The sequence below is a fragment of the Lutjanus erythropterus genome, chromosome 21 (genome assembly GCF_056507025.1).
Source record: "Lutjanus erythropterus isolate fLutEry1 chromosome 21, fLutEry1.hap2, whole genome shotgun sequence".
Classification (NCBI taxonomy): domain Eukaryota; kingdom Metazoa; phylum Chordata; class Actinopteri; order Lutjaniformes; family Lutjanidae; genus Lutjanus; species Lutjanus erythropterus.
Genome location: NC_139337.1, coordinates 15,700,307 through 15,725,509, shown reverse-complemented (window position 1 = coordinate 15,725,509; position 25,203 = coordinate 15,700,307). Strand labels below are relative to the sequence as shown.

The following is a 25,203-nucleotide window of genomic DNA, read 5'->3' as shown; positions in this document are numbered from 1 at the left end:
AAGAGTGTGACTTGAGTCAGGCACAGAGGTCTCCAGCACACAAGACACTGAGGTGTTTTTGTAAGTGAAAATAGGGCCTGATATGCAGAATATATTACTTTGAGCAGTTTCTCTGGCGGTATCTCTTGCAAAATGCAGCCTCAATTAGACTAAAGAACACATCTGCCCAGCTTGATTTATAATCTCTAAAAAGTAGCCCATTATTGCAATGTTAGGTTGGCTCTTTATCTTGCAGAAATTGACCTTGTTGAGCAAGTACCACAGCCCAGAAAGTGTTTTTACAACGCTGTCAGCATTTCTTCCCAAAGGCTGTGCACTAATAAAGAGAACAAACAGGCAGCTTTTCTTTTCAGCTCTGAAGCTCTGCCAGACCACAACTCAGGAAGACGGTGGGTATTCAAGAGCCCTGTAAAATACAATTATGCTAATGGATGGTGTAGCTACGCTTTCTCAGATAGATAGATAGCTTGCCATTTGCTACCACTCTCGACCAGTAGAAAGCAATTAATTCTAGCCTACGCCTTTGCTTTGTACCTTTACAGCATTTATCGGTGGCAAACATCACAACTGTTTGTCTGAATATAGAAGTTATGGCTCACTTTAGCTGGTAAGATTATTTGGCAAACTAGCCAACTGACATATCCACACAAAGAGTATTTTTCCAGAAACATTAGCTGCATAGATCTGGTACAAGCCACCCCACAAGCAAGCCAGCCGGTCTACCAGCCAGTTCAGCCCTGGGAGGCTGGCTGAATTAGCTGAAGTTGTTCAATCAAGTTAGCCAGCAATTTGTCCTTGTTAACAAGCAAGCTAAGCTAAAAACCATAATGTTATAAAACATTTCACATGCTTTGCAGTAATATTAGCTATTAACACTGTTGGAGCTGTAAGGAAGCAGAAGAGGAACGTCACATCCTGTGGATTTTCTCAGAAGATTTGTCCAGAGTCCCTCATACAGAAATTAGTCCACAGGCTGTTATAGAGGCCTGCAGGAATGAGTTCTAAACCCTATAAATGAGTGAACACATTCAGCACTTCCAGTTTGCTTATCTCAAAGTCAATTGATTTTTGAATGAGTTTTTTGTTATTTGCCTAAAATAACATCTGTGGTTAACACAAACTCAAGAGATTTTCATGTTTTGTTTGACATAAAATATACAAGTAAATACCCCACTACTGAATTGGAAGCTTTTATGTTTGCTTTTACATTGTTGCAGACATTAAACATCATCGGACTGACTACAAGTCACTCAGTGGGGGTGACATTGATTGAGTTTGTCAGCTTCTTACCTCCGGTGATTGCATTTACACTTCGAAAATCAAACACTGTGTCTGTATCATAAATGTTTGTTTGCCACAGAGCTGCACAAATTCAAAATCTAATTGGAGTCCTGCTGGCTTTTTAAGGAGGGAACCAGAGCGATGCTAACTTCTGGGTTGGCCTGCAAAAGTATGTCATCACTGTAGCACCCCATGTCTAAGTGTTGAACACTGTCGGAGCTATAGGGGAAGAGAAGGCACTTTGGAGTGTGCATGTATGTCACATCATTTGGATTTTCCTGGGAAATTTGACCCGAGTCCTTCACATAGAAATCAGTCCACAGTCTGTTACAAGGAGAAAGTCGTGGAAGGACTCATACATGTAAATTGCTTCATAATCTCACATAGCCTTTAATATACAAGAAAATCATTGGACAGTGTAATTAAAACTTTATGCAGTGAATTTGTAGATGTATTTGATTTCTAATAGAATTGTTATATGGAAGTTAAGCAAACCAGATTCTTAATAGTGAGGTAATGAAATTGCATACAGAGACATGTGAATGAAAGAGATGCTAGATTAATTGGGATGTTTTCATCTCTCTCTGGGGTTAATTGCACTGTGACTGGCTTTGTGAATGGAGCAGCCAGCCAACACTGCCTCCTCCTCCTCCTCCTCCTCCTCCTCTTTCAGGAGCAGCCTTGCCAAATTGGAGCGCAGGATGCCCAGGTGCCAGCAGAAAGAAAAAAAAACCATGGGACTGGATATGAGATCAGCGAAGCACGGAAACAGACTCAACTATCTGTGACTGTCCCTCTTCTCACACGGCTCCATCCCGCTCTGTGTCACCGTGAATACAGGAAGAATCAAGGTTGGGTGCCAGCCCCTCACCTCGCTCGCTGTGCGCCCTCCCTCCTCCTCCTCCTCCTCCTCCTCCTCCTGCTTCCTCGGTGTAATACAAACCTCGTGATCGCCCATTCAGCGGTGCCTGCGTCTGCTGCTGCTGCTGCTTTGGGGGAAAAAATAATAAGCCGACTCGCCGAGGGGCAGGAGAGCCAAAAGTACCTGGAGACAGACAGGTGTCGCGGAAGTTTACACTTGCAGAGGCGCATCCCTCGGCGTCTTTTTTTAGTCAGTATCTGGGATAACGTGAAAGAGACTGTAACTGGCGGTCATCCGGCTCCCACTCATTCTGTGTAAGTGATTCTCCTCATCAACTCACTGCGAATAGGTGAATGTTAGCCTGTTATGATGAAACATGAGCCTCAGTGTCAGGTGCTCGCTTTACATGTGTGATTCAGAGGCTCGGTGCACGCTTGCATACCTGAAAACGCACGTTTCTGCGAAATGTGTGTGGTCACCTCTTCACTGCCGTGTGCTGCAAGCTGCCCGATTCACTGCCCATATCGCACAGATGTTATCATGCAGCCAGTGGCAGGAGGAATGACATGAATTGGTTTTAAATGAGGAAAGTGCCGCATTTTTGCGGGATGTGAGGTGGATTTAATTTGCCTCACAGCTCGATACAGTCCAGAGTGTTGATAAGAAAACTAAAGGCAGGTGCAGGAGGTGCAGAATGTGACTCATCTTTTTTTTTTCTTTTTTTTTTAAACAGAGGGACACTCTACATGTTTTGGTTTAATTAGCAGGAGCTGATCAGCAAATAAAGTCATGTTCTGTCTCAGAGAAACCTTTAACCCAAAGGAATGCAAGCTGGAAATCCTGATCTGGCAGCCCCTCTGAGTGGGCGTGCAGGCGGGTTTATTTGTGTTGTTTTGTTTTGTGCTCATGTCTGTCACCTGTTGACAATAATAGGGGAGACCAGGGGCAATTGTAACGCTTTTTACATTCTCCCTCATAACTAGCAGAACGCTTAAAATACACTGGTCATATTTTGATATGAGAAACACATATATGTGCACTAATAAATAAATTGACCTATTCTCACTATCGAGGACAAGACAGTTATGTTAAATTTAATGCAAATCATACTCTATGTTCACACTACTGGTGACAAAGCAATCAGGCTTTAAGTCATTTTCAGTGAAAGCTGGTGACATTAAACTAGAAATTGATGTCCAGCACTTGTTGCTGTGTGTCGGGCCTGAGAAGCTTTTCAAAGTTGAGTGGCCACTTCCACTTCCTGTCTCCCAACAATTCCTGTGTCAAGTAAAGAATAGACTTGATATTAACCAGTTTCCAATTGCATTTAACCCTATACTTTTTTCTTACCAACAAAAAATGCAAAGAACATGCAACTTGACGATCCACATTCGCTGACTCTGCACACAAGTGCTCATTGACATTAAAGCGTGCCCAGCAACTCATCACTGACAGCTTGACAACAATATAGATGTTGTTTCTGTTTTGTATCTACAGTATGTTGCTGGTAGCGTGAAGATAGGGTTACTGTCACAGTCGCCCCAGCGGTGGAGGCAAACTGAACAAAAAATAGGTCATATTAATTCACTGTATCTCAAATAAAAGCACTGTTGAAGCATCTAATAATGTAACTTAAGATTTTTTGTATATGGTTGCAATTCCTTTAGATGTCAGGCATCGTATGCATTCAAAACAAAAGTCTGTTTCTATCTTTGCATCAGATTAAACAATAATTCTAGTAGCAACTAGATTTTTTTCATTTGAATTGAGTTAAAAGTAATTTTACATTTAAATTTAGTGAAATATGTTCCTTTTCTAACAGAAAACTGTCAATACAGACAAACAAGGTGTTTACATTGGGCTTTGTGGTTCAAGGGCAATTGTAACACAGTGTTACAACTGTCCCAACCTTGCATGATAAAACCGTGTATGTTAGTTTCCAACACCTGTTGCAGCATAGTTTGTTCATGTTAATTTTTAACCAATAACCTAGAGATACAATTGGTTTAAGTTTAAATTCACAATCATCTAAACTTTAGACAGCAGAAGAAAAATACTGTACATCCAAAAAGTAACTTTCATACCTCAAAATCAGTTTTTGTTGACAACTTCTGCTGCCGATCCTGTTCCACAGATAGAGAGAGAATCCTACTGAGCATGTGCAGAGTAAGTGTCATCACTCTAGCTTGTTTCTGATTGGATTAGCTGAATGTACTACAGCTGATCCCTCTTACCTCCAGTCTCCCTCACTCGAACATCTTGGGGAGCTTTTAAGATTATTTTTCAATGTTTTCTAGTCTTTATTTTGATAGCTTGGAAGCTTTTTTAGGGAGACACCAGCAATACATTCACCCACATGCTGGATGAATCAGTCTGCTATTTTCTGAGCGATTCATTCAAGGAAAACTAGAGATCATCACTCAGCCAGAATTACAACCCATTCTTACAGTTTGTGCTGCAGCCGTTCTCAACACTTTGTCACATGCACAATGACTCAGAGCAAGATTCAATTAGCATCTGTTTTTGATTTTAACACTTCAGGTCAAAAGTGTGTGTGTGCATGTACGTGTATTGTGTATCATGTGTTTTCACAGATCAGCTGCAGTGTTTTCACCTTCCCAGCCTCCTCTCTTTCTCTGCATAGAGTGGTAATTGGCCAGGTAGTGATGGATGTGACACAGCAGGTAGATGTCAAATACTGACAAATGATCAAGGGCTCTTCCTCATACAGAGCCTCGGGTGAGGATTTGAATGTATCTCATTGTCAAATATGTGGGTACAGCACAGGAAGTGAGAGTCTTTATTTGGTGTGTCAGCACCAAATATGTTTTTGGCATAATCTAAGCTTGATTTAACGTGGCAGTATTCTCACCCACAGTCCTGGCAGTCCAAAAAAGAGGTTGGATGCTGTTTTTTAGAGCAGTTATTTTCTACCTATATTGGCTGATACTGATATGCTTGTCTTGGAAATCTGCAGATGTAAAACAGGTTAAGCTTTCCAGACATTTCTGTCTCAAGAGTATATTTCTTTTTCAGAAAATACCATGGTACTTTTCAAGGGTCGACCAGGATGTTTTTTTTAAGGCTGGTACTGTATAATTTGTTATCAAGGAAACTTACATGAAGTTGCCTTTAATGTTACCTGTAAAGGCAACACCTTCGGGGTTGTTGATGTGTAACCAGTCAGATAATGTTGTGGGCGGGACATTAGATGAGACCTCAGAATGGTTACTACTGACAGGTGACTGCATCAAATTAAAAGTAGCACATTTTAGAAGTAATTTATCTTAAGTTTTTTAAATTAAAGTCTGGTAGTCGGTCAGGCTGATTATCGGCTGACCCCTTGTACTTTTATGTTGTTGCCAATGTTGCGTCTGTATTTAGTGATACATTATAAGGAATACGTCATACAAAATGGCATTAAAATACGCCTTTTTTTACTGACTCGATTAAGTTTCAGAGTATAGTCACACTTGATTATGTTTTAACCATGATTTTAAATTGAATTTAAAAATAAATTATATATTTCACAGTCTGTGGTGAGTGTTGTCAGGCTGTTCTGCATGTGAGTTGCTCTCACTGAAAACGCTGACTGACCAAAGGCAGTCCTCCTCATAGGTATTATACAACTCCCTTTCTCCACAGACCTAGTGTGTCTGTCTTGTTGTTTTCTGCTGTATGAAAGCATGAATAAGCGTGGGTCTGTTCTGTTCAAGTGTAGCATAAAGTCATGACAGTGTGATGATGAATGAGCATGCATAACACTGAGGGACCCGGACACTGAAGCAGATAAATGGAACTCAGCCCTTATATACACCAGTAATTTTACTACAGTAACGTGTCAAAATATCTTTTATGAAAAGCCCTGTTGTGCCTCAGTATGTCTCATACAGATGTTTAAGGATACCTTGTGCATCTGCATACCCACACAAAGCTGAGTTACAAAATGTTGTTATGTGTATATATATATATATATATATATATATATATATGTGTATATATATATATATATATATATATATATATATATATATATATATATATATATATCATACAGATCATTGATGCTATAGACTTTTTCAGGTTATTACCTGATCATTTTTTTCCACTGTAACCATCAAATCAGTGGAGGTGAGGAGGGTTTTACCACATAAAAAGTGATGTTAATGCATATGATATATCTAATGCTGCTGATATTGCTATCTGCCAACCTTGTGCATATTATGCAGGCTTTTTGAAGCATTTCCGTTAACTGCCCTGAGCCATTTGTGAATGCTTATAGTGTGGCTTTGTCACCACTTACACCGCACTTCCCTTAAGGATGTGAAGTATGAATGAATCCTTGGATGATTGCTGTTCTCACAAATTCGTGACTGCTGCTGACGGGCCTGTTCACACTGTGTGCTATGCCTCTTACTTTAGATAGTGTAGCAGTGATATGCAGTGTGTGCCCTTAGAGGGATTGTTTGGATTATTCAAAATAGGGGTCGTATGAGGTACTTATCGATAGTCAGTGTATTACTTACAGCATTGATTCCCGCTGGGGCTGTGGGCTTTGAAGGCCCTGCAGTTGGGCCTTGACAGGTCATGAAAAACAAATAAAACTATTTATGTTTTAATGTTTTAATTATATAAGATGTTTATCTTTTTTTAAAGCAATCAGAATGCTTATTATTATTTAAATGACCTAGTTTAACACTGGATTTGGTGACCTGACATATTAACACCAGAACGAATCTTAGAACGATTAGTCTCATGTGCTGATCAGAGTTGTGATTAAAAGTTTTGGTGGGCCGCAAAAGATTTTCAGATTTCAAATTGGGTGGTAGCATTCTGAAGGTTGGAAATGGCTAACCTGCAGTAGATGGTGGTCGGCATGGCCCCAGTTTGGAGAAGCATAGAAGGGAATAGCATATAATATGTATGGTCTGCTCTGGACAGGGTCAGCAACAACAGGTATTTTAGCCACTGAAAAAGGTCAACCTAAAAACATCAATATCTGCTTAAGTGTACGCCATATTTAGAATATTTTCACTGCTTTACCCTGCAGTCAGACAGACTTTTCTGGTGACAAACTGCTGTTAAATTAGCCAAATATTGCTTTTTCCAAACCAACCAAACTCCACAGTTGAAATCAGTTTACTTTTCAGACAGAAGGAGTTGTTGCTCTACTGCTACCTCGATCTGTTGGTTTATGTGTTCTGTTGTGTGATATATTTAAGAGGATATTTTAGATTCGCCAAAGTCACACAATAACACAAACAAACTAACTGATCGAGGCAGTGGTAGACCAGCGAATCCTGTGCTCTGAAGTAAAATGACTGATTTCGCCCATGGAGTCTGGTTGACGTGAAGGAAGCAATGTTTATAAGCAGTGGCTTATAAGATGGTGGCTTCCCATCAGAAAACTTGGTCTGAGGGCAAAGAAAAGTGGTGAAAATACTGTTAATATAATGTAGACATAAAGTGATTTTATTTTTAGGTGCACTTTTTAAGTGGCTAAAATACATTTTGTTGGCGACCCTGTCCACAGCATTCATTGTTTAGCTTCTGGCCAGGTGCATATAATCCAAACTATCCCTTTAACTAAAAGCTGAATCACAGTCCTGTGGTCCACTATTCTTGTTCCTTCTCTTTTCTCACCTCTCAATGTCACTTTGACAGATTCTGGTCATATCCTGGGGTTGCAATAACACCGTTTACACCTCTGTTTCTGCTGGCATGTGAACACAGGAAGACAAATGACCAAAGAGACAAAGAAAACAAAAACACAGCTTGGTTTTTAAACAAGTCAAAATAAGATGTTACGTTTGGGACAATCTCTAGCACATATTCCCCAATCATAAATGCACCACACACACTCTAACACAGAATACCATGAATAGCTCTAAATGCATATCTGCAGAGTCAGTTCACCTTCAGTCCAAATAGTAATTTTAGTGAAGTTGTTCTCAATCTCCTTCCCTCTGGCTGTGACGAAACGCTGATCCAATGGAGAGTGTCTAAAACAAGCAGTTCATTTAGCGCTTGGCTGCACCTGCCCTTTTAGCGCTCCAGCAGGGCCTTGTCCTCAGCTCGCCCATCCTCTGCTGACTCTCTGAGATGATAGACGGCAGAAGAGCCAGGAGCTCTGCAGCATTGTGCTCGATGGGGTGTGTTTGGGATGATTTAGTATCAGTGTGTACATATTTTCATTGAAGACGCAGTTGATTGATGCTCATGGCATGTCCTTTGGGGGAAAAAGACAGGTTCCTGTTCATTCTCCAGAGAGATGCATCAGTATGACCTATTTTCCGTCTGAAGCCATCCTCTTTCTCGCAGCAGTGAGTGTGTCAGTCTGAATGTGTTGCTCCTGTAAGCTGACAGTGTTACACTGCTACACTTCAATGTAGTGCCACTCAAAATGTGACAGTAGTGACCAAAGTCATATTCTTATATTGTGTAACAGTTGTCTGGTGTGTCTCAGTTGTCTTCAAAACTAATTCACATAAGGACTGTTCAAAGTTTACAACTGATAAAATAATGAGCTCTGAAAAGAACTTTTTACAAGAGTCACTTCCCATCATCTGGCTGATTGGTACCTACAGCACCAAAGCAAATCAAAATCATTTAAATCCCTGTAATTCCCTGGATGCAACTCTGCAAATGAGATAATCTGAAACACTAGATCCATGTGGGGAAAATGAGCTGTTGCAACTGTAACTGCAATGAGTCGACAGAAAATAAAAGTGAAAGTAAAACACAGAAGACTTTGAATATTTTGGGGGGTTATATACAGTTTGCTTGACAGTTTCAGCACTAAGAATGTGTTTAAATGTATTAATGAAATGTTTTGTATTGATTGCAGCACTGTTGTTTGTAAAGAAATTAAAAAGAAAAAAAATCAGTACCATGAAAATGCACCAATACACTTTACACTTTACAATACACTTTTGTATCTGGATTATCTTTTGTCTGGGCAAATTTAGTACTTTGCCCAGCATTCCTGGGAATTATACCCATGTTAGTCAATTCTGCATATCAAGACTCCAAAGCCAACATTCAGTCCCACTGCAGGAAACAGTGTGCCATATATGTTGCGAGACTGAAAGTAACGGTGTGGAGGATTGAGTCATGGGTGGCATGTAGTGCATCTAAAGCGAGATATACACTCACACTTGAAAGAAATGTCATTACAGTAATAATAATAATAATGATCATAATAAGAAGAATATGAATAATAATAAATTGTATTTATGAGTGCCTTTCAAGTCGCCCAAAGACATTTAACAATAAGGTAAGACAATCAATACATAACAAAGACAATTAAGAAATGGTTTAAAATAACCATTATGTATTTCATCTCATTTGGTTTTCTTCTTTTCTGTCATTGCATGAAATATGACATCATATTACCCAACCCTAGTGCAGATATTACAGACAGCAAGAATTTTTGAAAATGTTGCCACTAATTGTAATTTGAGGTCTTGCAGAATCATCTAATATTGACATTCTTGTCTGATGACAGCTTTGGATAAATTGTATGTGCTGAGATATACTCGCATACATGTAAACTCTACTATTAAGAGACTTAAATTTAATAATTCATAGTTATAGTTTTTCTGGTCAAAACAAGCCTGCTGCTTCTGCAGCTGGGGTTAAGGCTGTTTGGGAATCATGCTCTCTGCAATCTAATAGATGCTGGTAAGAAAGACAGCCTGAGAGGTGTACCGCTCACTTTTACATCAGCTTATCAAGATGGTGTTCAGTTTAGCCGACAACCTGTCTTCACTGAGACGACTGAAGAAAATTGGTGAAGCATTGAACCACGGAGACAGACCAGAATCAGTGTCACTTAAGGGAGGTTTTCTGCTGGAATAGCCCACACTCTTTCCCCCTGTGTACAGACTGATAGCTCATCTGTGCTATTGTTGAGGGTGTGTTAGTGTTGCTGCAGGGTGCTGACAGTGCTCTGTAGAAAAAGGAAAGCTTTGAGACATAATGTGCACATATTTGTCTCTGTGTGTAAACATAATGTGTGTGTGTATTGTGTGCATCTCATTGGAAATTGTCACAAGTGAAAATGGATTGGCTGTGTGTGTGTACAGTTTCCCCCCTCAAGTATGTGCGTCACTAGAGCTTCAGAGGCAGACACTCTCACAGACATAAATGATGCTCCATCCCTGTCCTTGACACCACTCACTATAAAAAGAAGGCCTGAATAATTGCCTTCCCTTGTGGCTATACAATAATGGCCATACAGTAATGGTGCATTAATCTCCTCTATACATTAGAAGACTAACAGCGACTGAAGACAAATATGTCAGAGCAGCCAGTTGCGGTTTGTGTTATAATCTGTTACGCAGCAGCTAGGTTGATTTTCCAGCTGCTAATTTTAGAGGTATAAAGGGCTGAGAAGTTGTGAATGTGGGTTCTTTGCAAACCATGAAGCTCTACAGTGCAGTGCTGTGAGAAAGTGTTCACAGCCTCTTAATTTCTCTGGATTCTGAGATATCGCTCTAAAACTAGCGAGGGAAGAATTTGAGACCAAGATAATCAATCTTGTGGTGTGAAAAAGACATGCCTTGAATGTCAACAGTCATGGAACACAGGCCAAATTTTGTGAGATGTTGTAAGACTGTGAGACATGATATTGGGTTGTATTTTAAGGCAATTGTTTCAGTTAAAATTTGATGTAATATGTGTGTAAATATTGTCGTCATCAGTAACAAAATTGAACAAATTTCAGTGGCTCTGGATAGATTTTTGATAATGTGATGCTATGGATTGCACTTGAGACTAACATTATTGTAAATCTGCAAGGGAATAGTTAAACGTTTTGGGAAATTCACTTATTTGTTTTGTTGTCAAGAGTCAGACGAGAAGATTAATACAGCTCTCTTACTCGTGTGGTAAATATACTGTACAGCTTGCTGCAAGTTAGTCAGCAATGGAGACGGGTCTGTCTGCATACATTATCATGTCATTATAATATTATTATTTTGGCGGAACATTTGCATGTTGGAAAGCGAGCCTTGGCATTAAAATGGCTAATTCCCTGCAAAGGAAAAGGTAACAGCTGCTAGCTATTTACATGGGCACTATAAGCGACTTGGGAAACTTGCCATTTTCAGCGGTTGTTGTTGTTGCCATAGTGACTCAGATTTTTAAAATGGCAACATGCAGATATTGGAAGGTGAGGAGAATGCCGCCTGAAATAGGTGGTCAATGGCAGCCTTATGCCCACACTTGATGCCTGGTGAGTCAGACTAGCATAGCTTAGCAAGATTGGAAACAAGGGGAAACAGCTAGCTAGGCTAGTCACAAAACCAGGAGTGTTGTTTCTACACTACAGGTTTTGTAACAAATAAGATACAACATAACATCTCCCTGTTTCAAGTCTTTATGCTAAGCTAGGCTAACAAGCTGCTGGTTGTAGCTTCATATTTACTGTATAGACATGAGGGTGATATTGATCATCTCATCGCCTGACTATCAAATTATGGCCATGATTGAGCACATTTGTTTGGCTACTTCTCAGCGACCAGTGTTGGGCAAGTTACTTTCAAAATGTAAGTTACTTTACAGTTGCTATCTGTAAAGTAATACGTTATGCTACTTTTGCGCTACATTAACCGAAATATCCTCAGAAGTATGACTGTAATATTAAATATAAGACGGTAATGTTATTTAATGGCAGTATTCCTACAAATGCCCCTGTATTGCAACACTTACGGTAAATCTTTCAATCATTCCTGTTCAACCTGTGTCAAGTCTATTTTTTGACAATATGCAGATTAATGTAAGATGCCCATTAAAAAGGCACTGAATAGATGTTTTTGTCATGAGTGCGACCTCAGCAGAGCAGAGTGCGCTGCCTAATGTAGGTTAAACTATTGTAGCAAATAGTGACAGCCTCATTTCCCATCATATCTGTTGTGTTTGACCGATTAGTTTGTTAAGATTGCTGTTCCAAAATGTAATCTTTTTGCTTATGTTACCAAATGTACCAAAGTTTTGTATAATTTTGTTCCTTTACTTTAAATTGCTACTAGGTCCCAGGGATTAATACTGTCAGACTCTGCAAAATTCAAGGAATCGCTTGAGGGTTTTCCATTAATTTAGTTTTTAGTCAGGCAGGTGATTATTCTCTTAAGAAAAATATGAGGTATATTGAAGAAGATTTTTGTGATATTTTCATTGCCAACAACCTTCAAATTATTTCACCAGCAATGGTGATTACATGGGGCATGTAGGATCAGTCACTATGTGCAGACACGTGCTGGTACATGTACATCCACATGTGTGTAACATTAACGTTAACATTCTGCGTGTAAATTGCAATCCTGTCAGACTGGCTAGCCTTTCCAGCAGCGAGGGCAAGGTCTCGTATCACAGCAGCTGAATGAGGAGCGTTTGTGAATGGCACTGTGACAGTCTGTATTTACCCTTTGTGATAACAGATGTCTCAGACTGAGAGGTTTTACAGCTTTTTGCCGCGGTAGCTGAGAATGTGACAAAAGCTCTTCTCTCACACTTTTTGTGTGTGTGACTGAGTGTGTGTATTTGCGTTTGCCCTTGTGGATTATATATTCCTACTTACACAAATGACTCATAAAAGCATCTGATGGAGATATATCTAGTTGGGATGAAATAAAATGATAACTTGAAAAACAATATTCCTCTGCTTTCCCTGAGGCTTTTTCATCAAAATTTCACCTTCATCTTCACTTTTAGATAAAATGAACTTAAGTTTATTTTATTGCATATCCAGCTGTGATTGATAAGATAAAGTGTTCTTGAAATAAATGGAGCAGAATCTCAATGTCAGTATTACTGCCTAACTTTTAAAAGATCAAACATGACTCATTTCTGTACCTAGGCTGATCACTACCTTAGTTTTGACAAAGTTCAGCAGCAGTCTTGAGACCAGCCCTGAGCTGAACTGGAGTAATGAGTGATCTGCTGAGTGAGAGGAGAGACGCTCTGTTGATGAAGGTATCGGCCCAGTAATAGAACGGACATAATTGTCTGGCCCTCTGAGTCATCAGTGCTCTCTTCACTGGCAGGGCTCTCCCATCTTGTTTAGATGCTGCAATTAATGGACCTTCTCCTTCTGTCCTTCAACCCATATGTCTCTGCTCTTCCGTCTGTCACCCCTCTGTTTTTATGAGCTGGCCCTTGATCTTGCCTCTCCATCATCCTTTAGTCCCTTCGTTGTCCATCTCACCCCTCAAATAACAGATGTCAGACTCGTTTTTGAGGCCCAATAGTCCGACAGCCTGTTACAAAACAACAAAAGCCTACTGCATTGAAGGCGCATAGATTCGAAAATACACACTTTTATCTATCTTTATTCTAACTCTGTATTTTTATGCTAGATGATCCGTATCGTCATGGTAACAAAAAGCAACCAGTCTTTGCACTGTCGCAGTTTGGTTAGGTTTAGGCACCAAAAATTCTTGTTTAGGTTAAGGACAAAGATCATGGTTTGAATTGAAATAACTACGTTAGTTATTTAAGTTAAGTTCTATATGTAAGTTTGGAGCTGTGAGCATTTTGTTGTTGTTGGACAAATGGGCTCTGGGTACAATGGAACATCTTTCAGACTATTGTGGTTTTGAAATAAACAGCTGTCAGAATGATGGCGTGACACCATATACATGACCTTAAAATATGAACCCATTTACTGTAAAACTTTAATCAGATGTGATTTACAGTGCGGCCCACAGGTCAGCTATCAAGACATTAACTAACACGCAAGATTTCACTAATATGCTGTACAGCTGAATATCTTAGATAAGGAAAAGCACTAATTAATGTAAGAAAGGCTCCGTGACACATACCAGACAAGAAAAAAAAACTGTCAGGTACATGTTGCTGCACAGAAACATGACATCTGTTATACTGTACCTAACTACCGTGTTTGTTGACAGTCAGCAGATGTGCTCTTTACAGCTACAGTACCTGCCTGCTATGCATATGCAAAGAATAGGATCTTATAATACAGAGAGAAAATTGATTGGTGTGATTTGAATGTTTACAGTCTGGAGAGTAAAGCTGCTGTCCACTCACTTGAATGCTGTTGTGCTTGGTGCTCTTGAATTGTGTCACCACAAACGCACACTTAAAGGTCCAGTGTGTAAGATTTGCAGGGATCTATTGGCAGAATATGGCAGTAATGGAATATAATATTCATATAAAATAAGCATGTTTTCATTTGTGTTTAATCGCCTGACAGTAAGAGCCGTGTTTTTGTTAATTAGAATGAGCCATTTATATCTCCCTTAAATGCATGAGGAAAGACGTGCATCCTGCACTACAAATGAAAGCAAACGGTGTCCCTGGAGTGTCTGTCTGATACATACAGCACGTGTGTTTGAGGTCGAATGTGTCACGTCAGTGCCTGAAAAACATGCAAGAAAGCCTCAGTAAAGCTGGCCCTGTGTGTATTTGCAGATCATATTTTAAAGATGATGATTACAGTTTCATACCACAAAAATTGACAAAATATTACTAGAAAATGTACAGTATTTTTGTTGCTTTGTAACGTTACATGTTTTCTCTCTTCCTTCCTGGGGCTACTTAAATATCAAATCAGTGACGGCCTGAAGCAGTGAAAAGAAAAGAAATTCCAGCTACTACATTCTGATTTGAAAACAAACCCTCATTTAATTTTCAGCTGCGCAGAGATCAGAGTCCATGCTGCAGGCAAGCAACTGGCACCACAATATATTTTGTTCACCAGTCATAAGGGCAAACACTGCAGCATTATTTGTATGGTGAGATTGAGCCTTTTCAGTGGATCTCTGCTTGCTCTTGTGAAAATGTGACTTTTATATTTCTGTTCATTACCTGGAAGCTGTGCCAAAGACTTATTGATATTGTAATAGCTTTGCTAATAAAGGTTGATTAAAGTCATAACTTGCTGAATACCAGGTGCAAAAGAGTTCTTTCAGACACTCTGTTCAGCAGTGAATTGATTGCACAAATTCACACAAATTAATTTCTCCACCCCACTGTCTTCCCCTAGGGTTATCCCAGCCTCGCCCCCCGGAGCAGCAGCGCCCGTGCCCCTCCTCGTCCTCCCCTCTTGGACCAGCAGCTCAGTGTGGTGAGGCCAAGAACAATGGGCCGGAAACTGGACCTGTCAGGCCTGACGGACGACGAGGCGGAGCATGTCTTGAAAGTGGTCCAGCGGGACATGAAGCTGCGAAAGAAGGAGGAGGAGAGGCTGAGGTGAGATGGGATTCCCCTGCCAGCGCTTTATCTAGTATTTTTACACATTTGAGGAGACACATAACAGGGCGATTGGAGAGGAGCTGATGAGGGGAGACGAGTCTTGCCTGTGAGCAGAAATTACCAGATGTACTGGTGTACAGCTGGCTCAGTTGACAAAGACACTTGCATGTACAGGAAATATCCAGGGTTTAAATCTCCCTTCTACATCCTTATACACCATTGCTAATTATTTGAAAAATCTAATAAAGAAAAAAAGATGTTAATTGACTGTTAGCTAAAAACCACCCTCAAATGCAATTGTCCAGTCATAGCTTAGCAACTGTAACTAGGTACATCAGACCATCAAGTAGGTCAAGGCCTGTCAAGAATATGTGGAAAATACTCTGCATTTAAAGGACCTGTGTGTAGGATTTAGTGGAATCTAGTGGTGAGGTTGTAGATTGCCACGGACTGAATTCTTCAAATGTCGAACAGAGTTGGAAATTGGTGCATCTCCATCTGTTATTTTCTCATTTTGCATACTGCAATTTGTTTTTTGTTGAGCTCCTCTTAGTTTTTCTATGTAAATGAAATTATCTTTGATGTTGTTCTTTCCAACTAGCTGTCAGTGACGTTACCATACGTCTCCATGGTTCTCTCCTGCCATGAATAGTTATTTAGTTTAGTAGTTATATCTTTGGACTTGGGGGAAGTTATGAAGTATTTTCAAGTCAAAAAGCTCGAGTCCAAGTGAGGTCAGAAGTCCTGGCTGTGGTTGCCATTTATAAACCACAGTATTCTTTTTATTTATCAGAGATTGTACTCATGCTTTCTTTGCAGCTGCAGTCTCTACTGAGGAGGATTTCTAGCAGTAACCTGTTTTAACAGTTCACAGTCAGGGGCTGTAAGGAGGAAGATGCTTGTCTTGTATTTTCTGCTTGTGGGCTGGCAGGTCTGTGGGGGTCAGCCGGTCTGGGCCTCGAGGCTCTGCTCCGGTGTCACAGCCTCTTACTTAACATGTGACAAGTGCTGGCCTGTTCCTCCTCCTCCTCCTCACCTCCTGTCCTTCACTTCCTCCATCCCTCCATCCCTCCCCTCCCTGTGACAGCCCATAGTCAGGGGGGTATTCAGTTCGGCTGTGACAGGCCTCCATGGGGGTTTGGCCATCAAATATGTGGTCAGCTTTGTGTTGTTTCAGCAGGAATACAGTGGGGAGTCTTAGTATTAAAACTCTAGTGTATCTTGTGTCACAACAAAATCCAAAATATGTTTTAAGTGTGGTTTTACCCTATAATTTTCTAAACACAAAAATGCTCCTTGGACTACCTACCAAGCCCCAGCATCAGCTATTTTGTTGTGGAGATTTGATGTCTTTCTTCAGATTTAAACTGTGATCATTGTGGGTTTGTGTTCCTGAGTGGATGCCATCAGTGATTAGGACTTAGAGCACTAAACATCTTAGCTGTGCTCTGAGGAGCGTGGCGGTGTTGCTTCACAAACCATGAGAGCAGGCGTTGGTCCGCGCTGCTTGAAACTCTACTTATTTTCCCAGAATCTGTTTCAAAGCAAAGATGGTATATTCCCAAATTACTGGGTTGTAAAAATGCTCTCCCATCAAGCTGTCATGAATGATCAAACAGAATTTATGCCTCTCAGCCTGTTTATTACTGCTGTTTATTGCAGAAAAAGATGAGCAGATTAATGTGGATATAGTAGCAGGCAGATATTTATTAGGCAACAGTTGTTCATAAAAGCAATCAGGCTCTGTGTTTGTAGTGTCATTGGGTTATATTGACTTGTTAGATGTTTTAAAAGCAAAGTTACCAAAGCAGATATTAAATGCAAAGTGACAGTCCAATTAGCTTGTTTCAGCAGCTAAAACTGTTGATGTGTTACACGATCACACATCTGCTGTACAGATTTACTGTTGTTTGATGGTGCTGTTTGTTTCTTCAAGCAGTGCCACTGAAATACCTAAGTGATGTCTCATCAGCGTCATTCAGCATTTTTCTCACTTCTCTGTTCTGCTTTTGTATTTTACTCACAGAACTACATGTATATAGGAGGTTTTACGCAAAGCCACTGAAAACGTGGCTTGAAAAAGTAAAAATGCATATATCATATAAAAGTTTAACTTCTCATTAAGCATCCACAAAGATCCAAATGAAAATAAACAATCTTACCTATAGGAAAACCTGGTTCAAAAACAGCTAACTCATGTTTGACTGACAGCTGCTTCAAGAGTTGCAACACAGAAGTGAAGTAATGTACTGCTGTGTGTGGACCGCTGTAGATGCATATAGCAGCAAAATATATTTTATCCTCCTAAACAAAGGACCACCTAAAAAAAAAAAAGTGGTTTAAGTGTACGCTATATTTAGAATATGTTCGCTGTTTCACTTTCACAAGTGTCTCTGCTCTCTTTACAACCACCAGACTGTGGGCAGGAACCACACAGGACAGGAGTTGTAGGAGTTTGTATTTGTTTGTTAGTTTATGTTATTGTTTGACTGTTTTAACACATTTGTTCGGGTCTGAACTAACATTAGTTGCTGTGGACTGAGGCAGTGGTAAACCAGCAGCTCCCGTGTGCTGCAGGAGAAAAAGACCGTATTTGTGGCTGTGAAGAAAGCAAAGATGGCAGCTTCAGTTAGCCAGCGGTAAAGGCTGTCGAAAGCAAGGCGGGGAAAATGTTCAAAATATGGCATACGTTCATGCTGATATTGATTTTGGCCAGGTGAAATCACTGTTTGTGTTAAAGAAGTGATATAATGGCTTCAGCTCCTCGTTGCTGAGTTGGCTCAGGCTCAAAGAGCAGTGCAGCAGCGGGAGAAGTGAAGTTTTGTTGCACCCACATCAGCAACTGACATGGATGTTTATGATTGGTTTGTGAAATTAATTATGTAATACATCTCCAAGCACAAACACGCTCAACTCAAACTCAATACAGGACAGTGTACAAAAACGTATGGATCAAATCTAACACTTTTTATGTGTTTACTATTATGTACATAAGACCCTAAATTACATGGTTATAAGGCGACAGTAGATCTGGGTTTTAGAAGCTTTAAGAAATGGCCACAGTGTTTTAGTGCCCTCCGCTGTCACTGTGGGAAAAAAAAAATTCATCTGCATCATGTGGTGTTGACATGAAAAGTGACAGCATGACCACTGTCTCTGTTAATCTTTTCTCTCCATGCCTTTATAAATGCATGTGTTTGTTCTGCATATTAAATGTTACTGTGATCATATGATTCTGGGAAATTAAATGCTATTAAGTAGGCTATATCTCGTTATCATAAAAAAAAGAAAATGAGAATGAATAGGATTAGAACAGAATTTTTTGGACCCTAACCTGAAAAATGATGGACAATTAAAAAGTCTAATGCAACATTTGATGCAAGTAGCACTTTAATCTTGTAGTTAATCGATGTCGAACTGTGGAATTTAATCTAAACAATGCATTCTATTTTATAAGCAGTAGGTAAGTAAGTTTTGTAAGTAAAATATTAATCAGCATTAGCTGTAACTCCAATTACAGTTGTCAAAGTGCGGTTGAATAAAAAGTACAGTGAAGCGAGGAGACGTAAAAAGTGTAAAACCTGAAAACTTAAAGAGTAACCTTAAGAGTAAAGAAGCTTGCACTTAAAGAACCAGTATTTGTGTTTTACGGGGCTTTATGGGCAGAAAATGGCAGAAATAGAATGTAATATTCGTAAGTATGTTTTCGTTTGGTGTATAATTACCTGAAAAGGAGAATTGTTGTGAAAAGGGCCAGCAGCACTTCCACTATTCCATCGCTTTGGGAATGGTACACTCTGCGCCCTCCCTCAGAGTGGTACGTTCCACCTACCCGCTGCAGTTAACGAAGACAACAGGAGAGATTGCAGAGTTCTAGTAGTTAGACTAATTAAGTCCTGAAACAGGTGTGACAGTCTTTATATTTCTTTGAATTGTTTTTATTTCTATTTTCATTTCATCTTAAAAACAAGGACATGTCCCTGGTCAGGCTCAGGCTCTGGTGGCCTTTCCCGTTGTCGGGCTGTTTTCTTAAGTGTATTTTGCGTCAATTAGTTTTTTGTATTGTAAATGGGAGAGCGCCTGTGTGCTGGCCCCTGTGTACTTCTGTTTCATACAGTGCAGCTCGTTTAGAGAGATCAAAATAGCCTCCCGGTGTTGCCGCTACCGGTCAGGTTACAGAAGGAGCCAGAAGACCCATTTGCCTTTCATGTGAAATGTAAAATGTTTCACAGTTTACAGTATGTGAACATCAAAGCTTGCTTACAGCAGATGGTGGTTGAGTGTTTGGGCAGATAGCTCGCTCCCTGTGGGGTTTTCTCTTCTATGCATGGCTGACATTTGTTTTTCTTCATTGAATGAAGTCAGCCCTGCAGAGTTGTAAATTACTCTGTTGAAGGATTCATGGCATAGTTTATAAGCCTCAGCTGCCACTTTAAATGCTCCATTTTAATTTCCCCCCATGCTGAATAATAAGAAATGTTGAAACACTTAAGTGATATTACCTTCTGTCTCATAAATACTGAACTATAATAAATATCTAAATAAAATGATGCACACAGCTGTAATCCTAGATAGGGTGTTTTTTTTTTAGTTCACCTTAAGTTTTAATGTGGGTACCTGCAGCTAATTTATGATGTCTCCGTACTTCCGTGCTTTTACTGACACATGAGGGACTTTTTATTATTATGTTGTATATTATTATTATCATTACCTCTGCTAACGAGGTTATGTTTTTGTTTTGTTTGTTTTTCAGCAGGATTACATAAAAACTACTGGCCTGATTTTCATGAAACTTGGTGAAAGGGTGTTGCATGGACCAAGAAAGAATGGGGTGAATACACAAGTTATTCTTCCCTGTTGTTAACATTGTAAGACAGGGTAATTGGCGATCGGTGCTTAGAGTGTCCTAGTTATTATTATTTCAAACTGTCTGTATCTGACAGTCTTAATGACCCAAGTCTTTTAATGAGTCTTCCTCTCCAGCGCCATGTACATCCCATGCCAGTTTGTGTCCACTGATGTAGACAAGGGTTTGCATCTTCGCCGCCTTTGTCCAAAAAATCAGTAGGAGCAGTAGGTTGTTTTCTGTGCACCACTCTGCAAGACTGTTGATTTCCTCATGACATGAAGTCTCATTGTTTTTTAGAGTGGGTTCTCTTTTTGTTACTATTCCATCCATGTTGACACTTGGTGGTGCAGCAATGTAGCCGTGTGCCAACAGGGACAAGGAACAAGGCAGCCAACAAGTAAACATGTATGCAAACATTTATTGAGTTACAGAAATGTGTTTTGACCTAACTTAAATAACCCCACATGTTTTCTATTCATAAATCCTATACTGAGCAGCGCCAGTTGAGAGTTTCATAGCAATTTTCACCTGTATTCTATGTAAACATGTAATTCAAGAGAAAAGCATTTCAATTTCTGGCACAGAAATGCTGGCATTGACGATTTACTAGCCACCTCACTCATGGTACAAGAAAACAGCACAAAAATGACAACTACCATCACACACTAACAAAAAGTAACATTTTGAACACAAAATAGCAAACTAAACAAACTAAGTAAGGCTTCATGGGAAATGAGGACAGCCTCTCAGCACTATTGAAGCACAGGAGAATGTCACAAGACACAGTCCTACAGTACCCCACAATTGTTGGAGGACATCATCACATAAGTTACATTACACAACCTACACAAGCTTTCAAGATGGTGAAAACTCTGACTGAACGGGCATCAACATCAGGTATTTAAATTGGCCCAGAAGTAGGTTTGGGCAGTATAAAGGTATTACAGTATTCCACTGTATTCAGAAATCCTAACATATGATTTTCAATACCATCATAAATGCAGACGCTGCTCTTTTTAATAAACTGATGACCTAGGGTCAGTTTCTGTGCAGGAGAGTAGCTGAACAAACAAACACAGCGTCTGGGGGATAAAGTTACAGGATTAACTACTTAAAAAAGAAGGAAAATGCTTCTGTTTGGGATTATTTTGAATTCAGTCTCAATGATAAAGGTAGGCTAACAAACACTACAGACTGCTGACTGATGGAATACCATTTGGTAGTGGCAGAGAGTGACGGTGAATGTGCATTGAATAGAGGAAAAAGTGAGCAGTGAAGTTGTTGGTCTGGCAGTAAATGAACAGCGACGGCGCTTTAAATATACAGTGTGGGTTTGAGTTTGTCACCGACTAAAAGCTGCAGCTTCTTAAGACTGAGGCAGAGCTCCTGAGTGTGTGTGTGTGTGTTGTTCCCAGTTGTGGGGATAGCATTGCTATGACGAGCAACTCTGCTTACATTGAGGGAGTACTGCAGTACAATGGAGTACAGTCTATTGAGCTGCTTTGCACAAGTTTTACACAATTACTGCTGTAAAACGTATACCCTAGGAAAATGTCAGGAATGCATGACAAAATAGATACTAGCCAAGCATACTCAGAACTGAAAAAGATGGACTGTTACATCTCCAATACATGTGATGCATTTTCATGAGGAAGAATGACAGTATAACTTTGTTTGTTTACTAAGAAAAAAGATGTTTTTTAGGGAGTAACTGCCAGCGGACTCAACAATTAAGTCTAAAATTATGGTAATTAGCTGTCAGACAAATAGTGTGGTGAAGCCCTTGAGTACATTTCTGAATTGATCATATTTACAAAGGGCGTTTCATTTCTTCTACCCACAGTCTGGTGGAAGAGCTTGGCTTTAAAGCAAGGGAGACTGTACACTACCTGTGCTGAGTTAAGTTTTTGACCTTTAGTTCATTAGCTTTTACAAACTGAAGTCTTTTGCTTTCATTGTCTCTTGATCTGTCCTCTTTTCTTTGTTTGTTCTGATACTTTTTTTTTTGAGTCACTGATAAAATGAAAATAAATCTTTAGCACCCTGGTTACTCTGCTACTGAAGAATAAGAGTGTGATTCTGCCAATTAAAGAGGGTGAGCCGCTCAACCTCTGGCCTCCACCGTCGCAGTGTCCATCCAGCTGGAGAGGCTCATTATGGAGCAGCAGGAAACTCAAGGGAGCGCAGACATGGGCCTACTTAACAAACAGCAAAAACGCTCCCAAGAGAGTCTGACTGGAAAAGATTGTAGATAGAAATAGCTATACACCACTGTGTCCGTGTGAGCGGTGAGAAGACAGCTGGAGGTCCAGCTATCAGTGACTCTCACGGGTAATTTGCTCTTATTGTTAGGAAGGATCCACTTTACACATGTGTATCTGGCAAGTCCTTCTATGGATAGGACAATTACTGTACCCGTAATGCTTACTCCAAAAGTCCTTTTAACTGCAGCTGTGAAAAGTCAATCCTTCCTATTGAAAGGGTCTGCAATTTCTTTGGCTTTGCTGTGAGTGTTGAATGAGGCAAAAAATGATTTTGGGAGCTGGACAATGCTCTGTGAATAAGCCTAGATTACTTGTGAAGTTGTGGGCCGGTGCACTCCACAGTCATTCTCCCCCTGTTGTGATCTTCCTGTCTTTCTTTGAGAGTGGAGTAATTCCTGGCTCAAGAATACAGCCCTATATCAGAGGGCGATATTTTGCATCAGCAGTTTTAATTAGTCAGTAAAGTAGTGACTGCTTTTGTAATGAAGTTGTGTTCAGACGGGTGAGGCGGAGCAGTAACCACAGACATCTCTGTATCTTCTTATTAATGTTCGACTTTGTAGCCAAACCGTCTGCAGCTGTTTTATTGAACACGTCCTCATACATACACGACAGAAAAGGTCAATTGCTTGACTCACAAGTCAGTCTGTAAGCACTTACGTCAATAGAGACTGAGGACGTTCTTTTAGCTTTTGTTGCTAAAACTAGGTGGAAACAATTAGAGAGTTAAATAAAAAAAAAAAACAAACTCCAACATCATGTGCTCACTACTGAGGACAGAGGTAACGCATATCATTGAAAAAATGTTGATTTGTCAGTGGTAATTCTTACTGCTGTTCAAGCAACTGTCTTGCATTTATGTACATAATGAAACTTAAAGTTCTTATGAAGTCAAAATCAATGTTTTGATGGCATTCTCCTATTTTAATGCTATTTCAGAGTTTGTCTTTTTCTGGAAAATGATTCAAAACTGTTGATGACACATCTTGCACTCGGGGGTGTTAGTAAATTTGCATCCAATGAAACACTTTGTTGTTGATGACATCACCAGAGCATGGAAGGAGAACACATCTGTTCACCAGAGTGGACTGGAGTGTTTCTGGGGGCCTCGCCTCACTCTGTGAAAACACAACTTTAGAACTTAATTCACTGATTTTGGTGAAACTGGATCAAAGGAGCACTTTTTGTCATAGCCAACTGCTGAAGGTAAATCCAGCAGGTGCTGAAGTATTTCATCCAGATGTGTTTTGGATAAAGTATGGATTTATTGTTCTTGAAATGTTGAGTTTCACCTAGAATGTTGTCTGACATTTCAAATGTCGCAGCAAAAACCTCAGTCCATCGGATTTTATCCCTCCAGTGCATCGCACAAGTATTTCCACACAAAGCTGGTGGCAGACATCATGTTGTGTGTCTCATTCAGATGGTAGAGACACAAGTTACTGTATTAAGTGGTTAAATGATCAGAGGTGAAGACTTTTTTTTCCTTTCCTGTCAAATGCCAATTAAATTTATTAGTCTATGGCTATTTTACAACTGCATTTTTTCCTGCTTTGCCCCAAGATTGGGGGGTCGCTGCCCCCCCAACTTCAACTTTGGGAGGGCGTTAAACCCAATGCCCCCCGGAGATGGCGCCTATGGAGACAATATATTACTAATGTCACTTAAAAAGTCTCCTGATGGAATGATAGCTTTACTTGGTGTCAAAGTAGAGTAGCTAACCACTAACTGCTGTTAGCTTGGTTAGCCATGACTCAGCCCCTGGGTGCTGGGAGCCAAACCCAGTAAGAAAACCACCTCAGTACTGTAGCCTATTCCTTGTTGTCAAACTGGTCTCCATTGGTCTCTGAGACTGTCGTAGTCCTGGTCCAGGCGTGTTCACTGGGAGCTCTCAGTCCGGGAAGAGTCGGCTAGTGGAATCCCTCAACTTTCCTACACATATAGGCCACTTAATCTACATGGTGGGGGACCTAACCTACATTTGGCACTATTGTCTGCTGTCAACACCAATCAGTGTCCACCACAAGTCCCTCCCTAGATGCCTGTTTTTACCACAGACTTATAATAGAAATAGACAGGGTTTTGCAGCAAAATATATCGTTATATATTGTTGCGAAAGATTCCCCACTGGCCCAAAAAGCATTTGCCCATATAGTCCACCTAAAAGAAACAACTGTAAAACTGGTGACAGGAGACACATTGAACTGCAAACAAGGTTATTTATAATTCTTTCTATTGAGGATTTTTGATCCATGAAGTTTTTATATTTGTATATATATATTATATATATTTGTATTTATATTGTATATTTGTAAAACTTTCCTTGAGCCAAAAAAAGCTATTTGAAAATCTGTGATGTCATCACAGTGTAAAGTCTATGGGCTGAGCGGGAACTTGCAGAGGCAAGGGGGAAACACGGCTGGACCCTGGACCATATAACCAGGAAGTAAACCTGGAAGCCAGACAAGCAACTCTCATTGGACTGAATGGGCACCATGTTTACCTATCTAGTTCCTTATTATATATTTGCGGTTTTCAAAGGAAACCTGTAAGCAATAAGCATTCTGCTAGCCATTTCAGAGGAATTTTAAGTAATATAATATAACTCCCTGTTGACTTCTGGTTTCACATTGGACTCTAACCTTGGTCTTTTGTGTTTGTTTGAGCTGTCCATTCAACCCACCTCCGCCACATGCAGACTTTCCTCACTCTTTATGCTGTTATGT

General features: G+C 40.0%; 1 protein-coding gene across 4 annotated transcripts in view; it reads left to right on the top strand.

Annotated features, from left to right (window-relative positions):
* The first annotated feature begins 2,039 nt into the window (after positions 1–2,039).
* myripb (myosin VIIA and Rab interacting protein b) overlaps positions 2,040–25,203 on the top strand; it is a 148,021-nt gene continuing 124,857 nt past the window's right edge. For all 4 annotated transcript variants that reach the window (XM_084747680.1, XM_084747678.1, XM_084747681.1 and 1 more), the window contains exons 1-2: positions 2,040–2,457; positions 15,156–15,361. In XM_084747680.1, the coding sequence (XP_084603806.1) occupies positions 15,252–15,361 (110 nt within the window). In that variant the 5' untranslated portion in view covers positions 2,040–2,457; positions 15,156–15,251. The remainder of the gene's footprint in view (positions 2,458–15,155; positions 15,362–25,203) is intronic.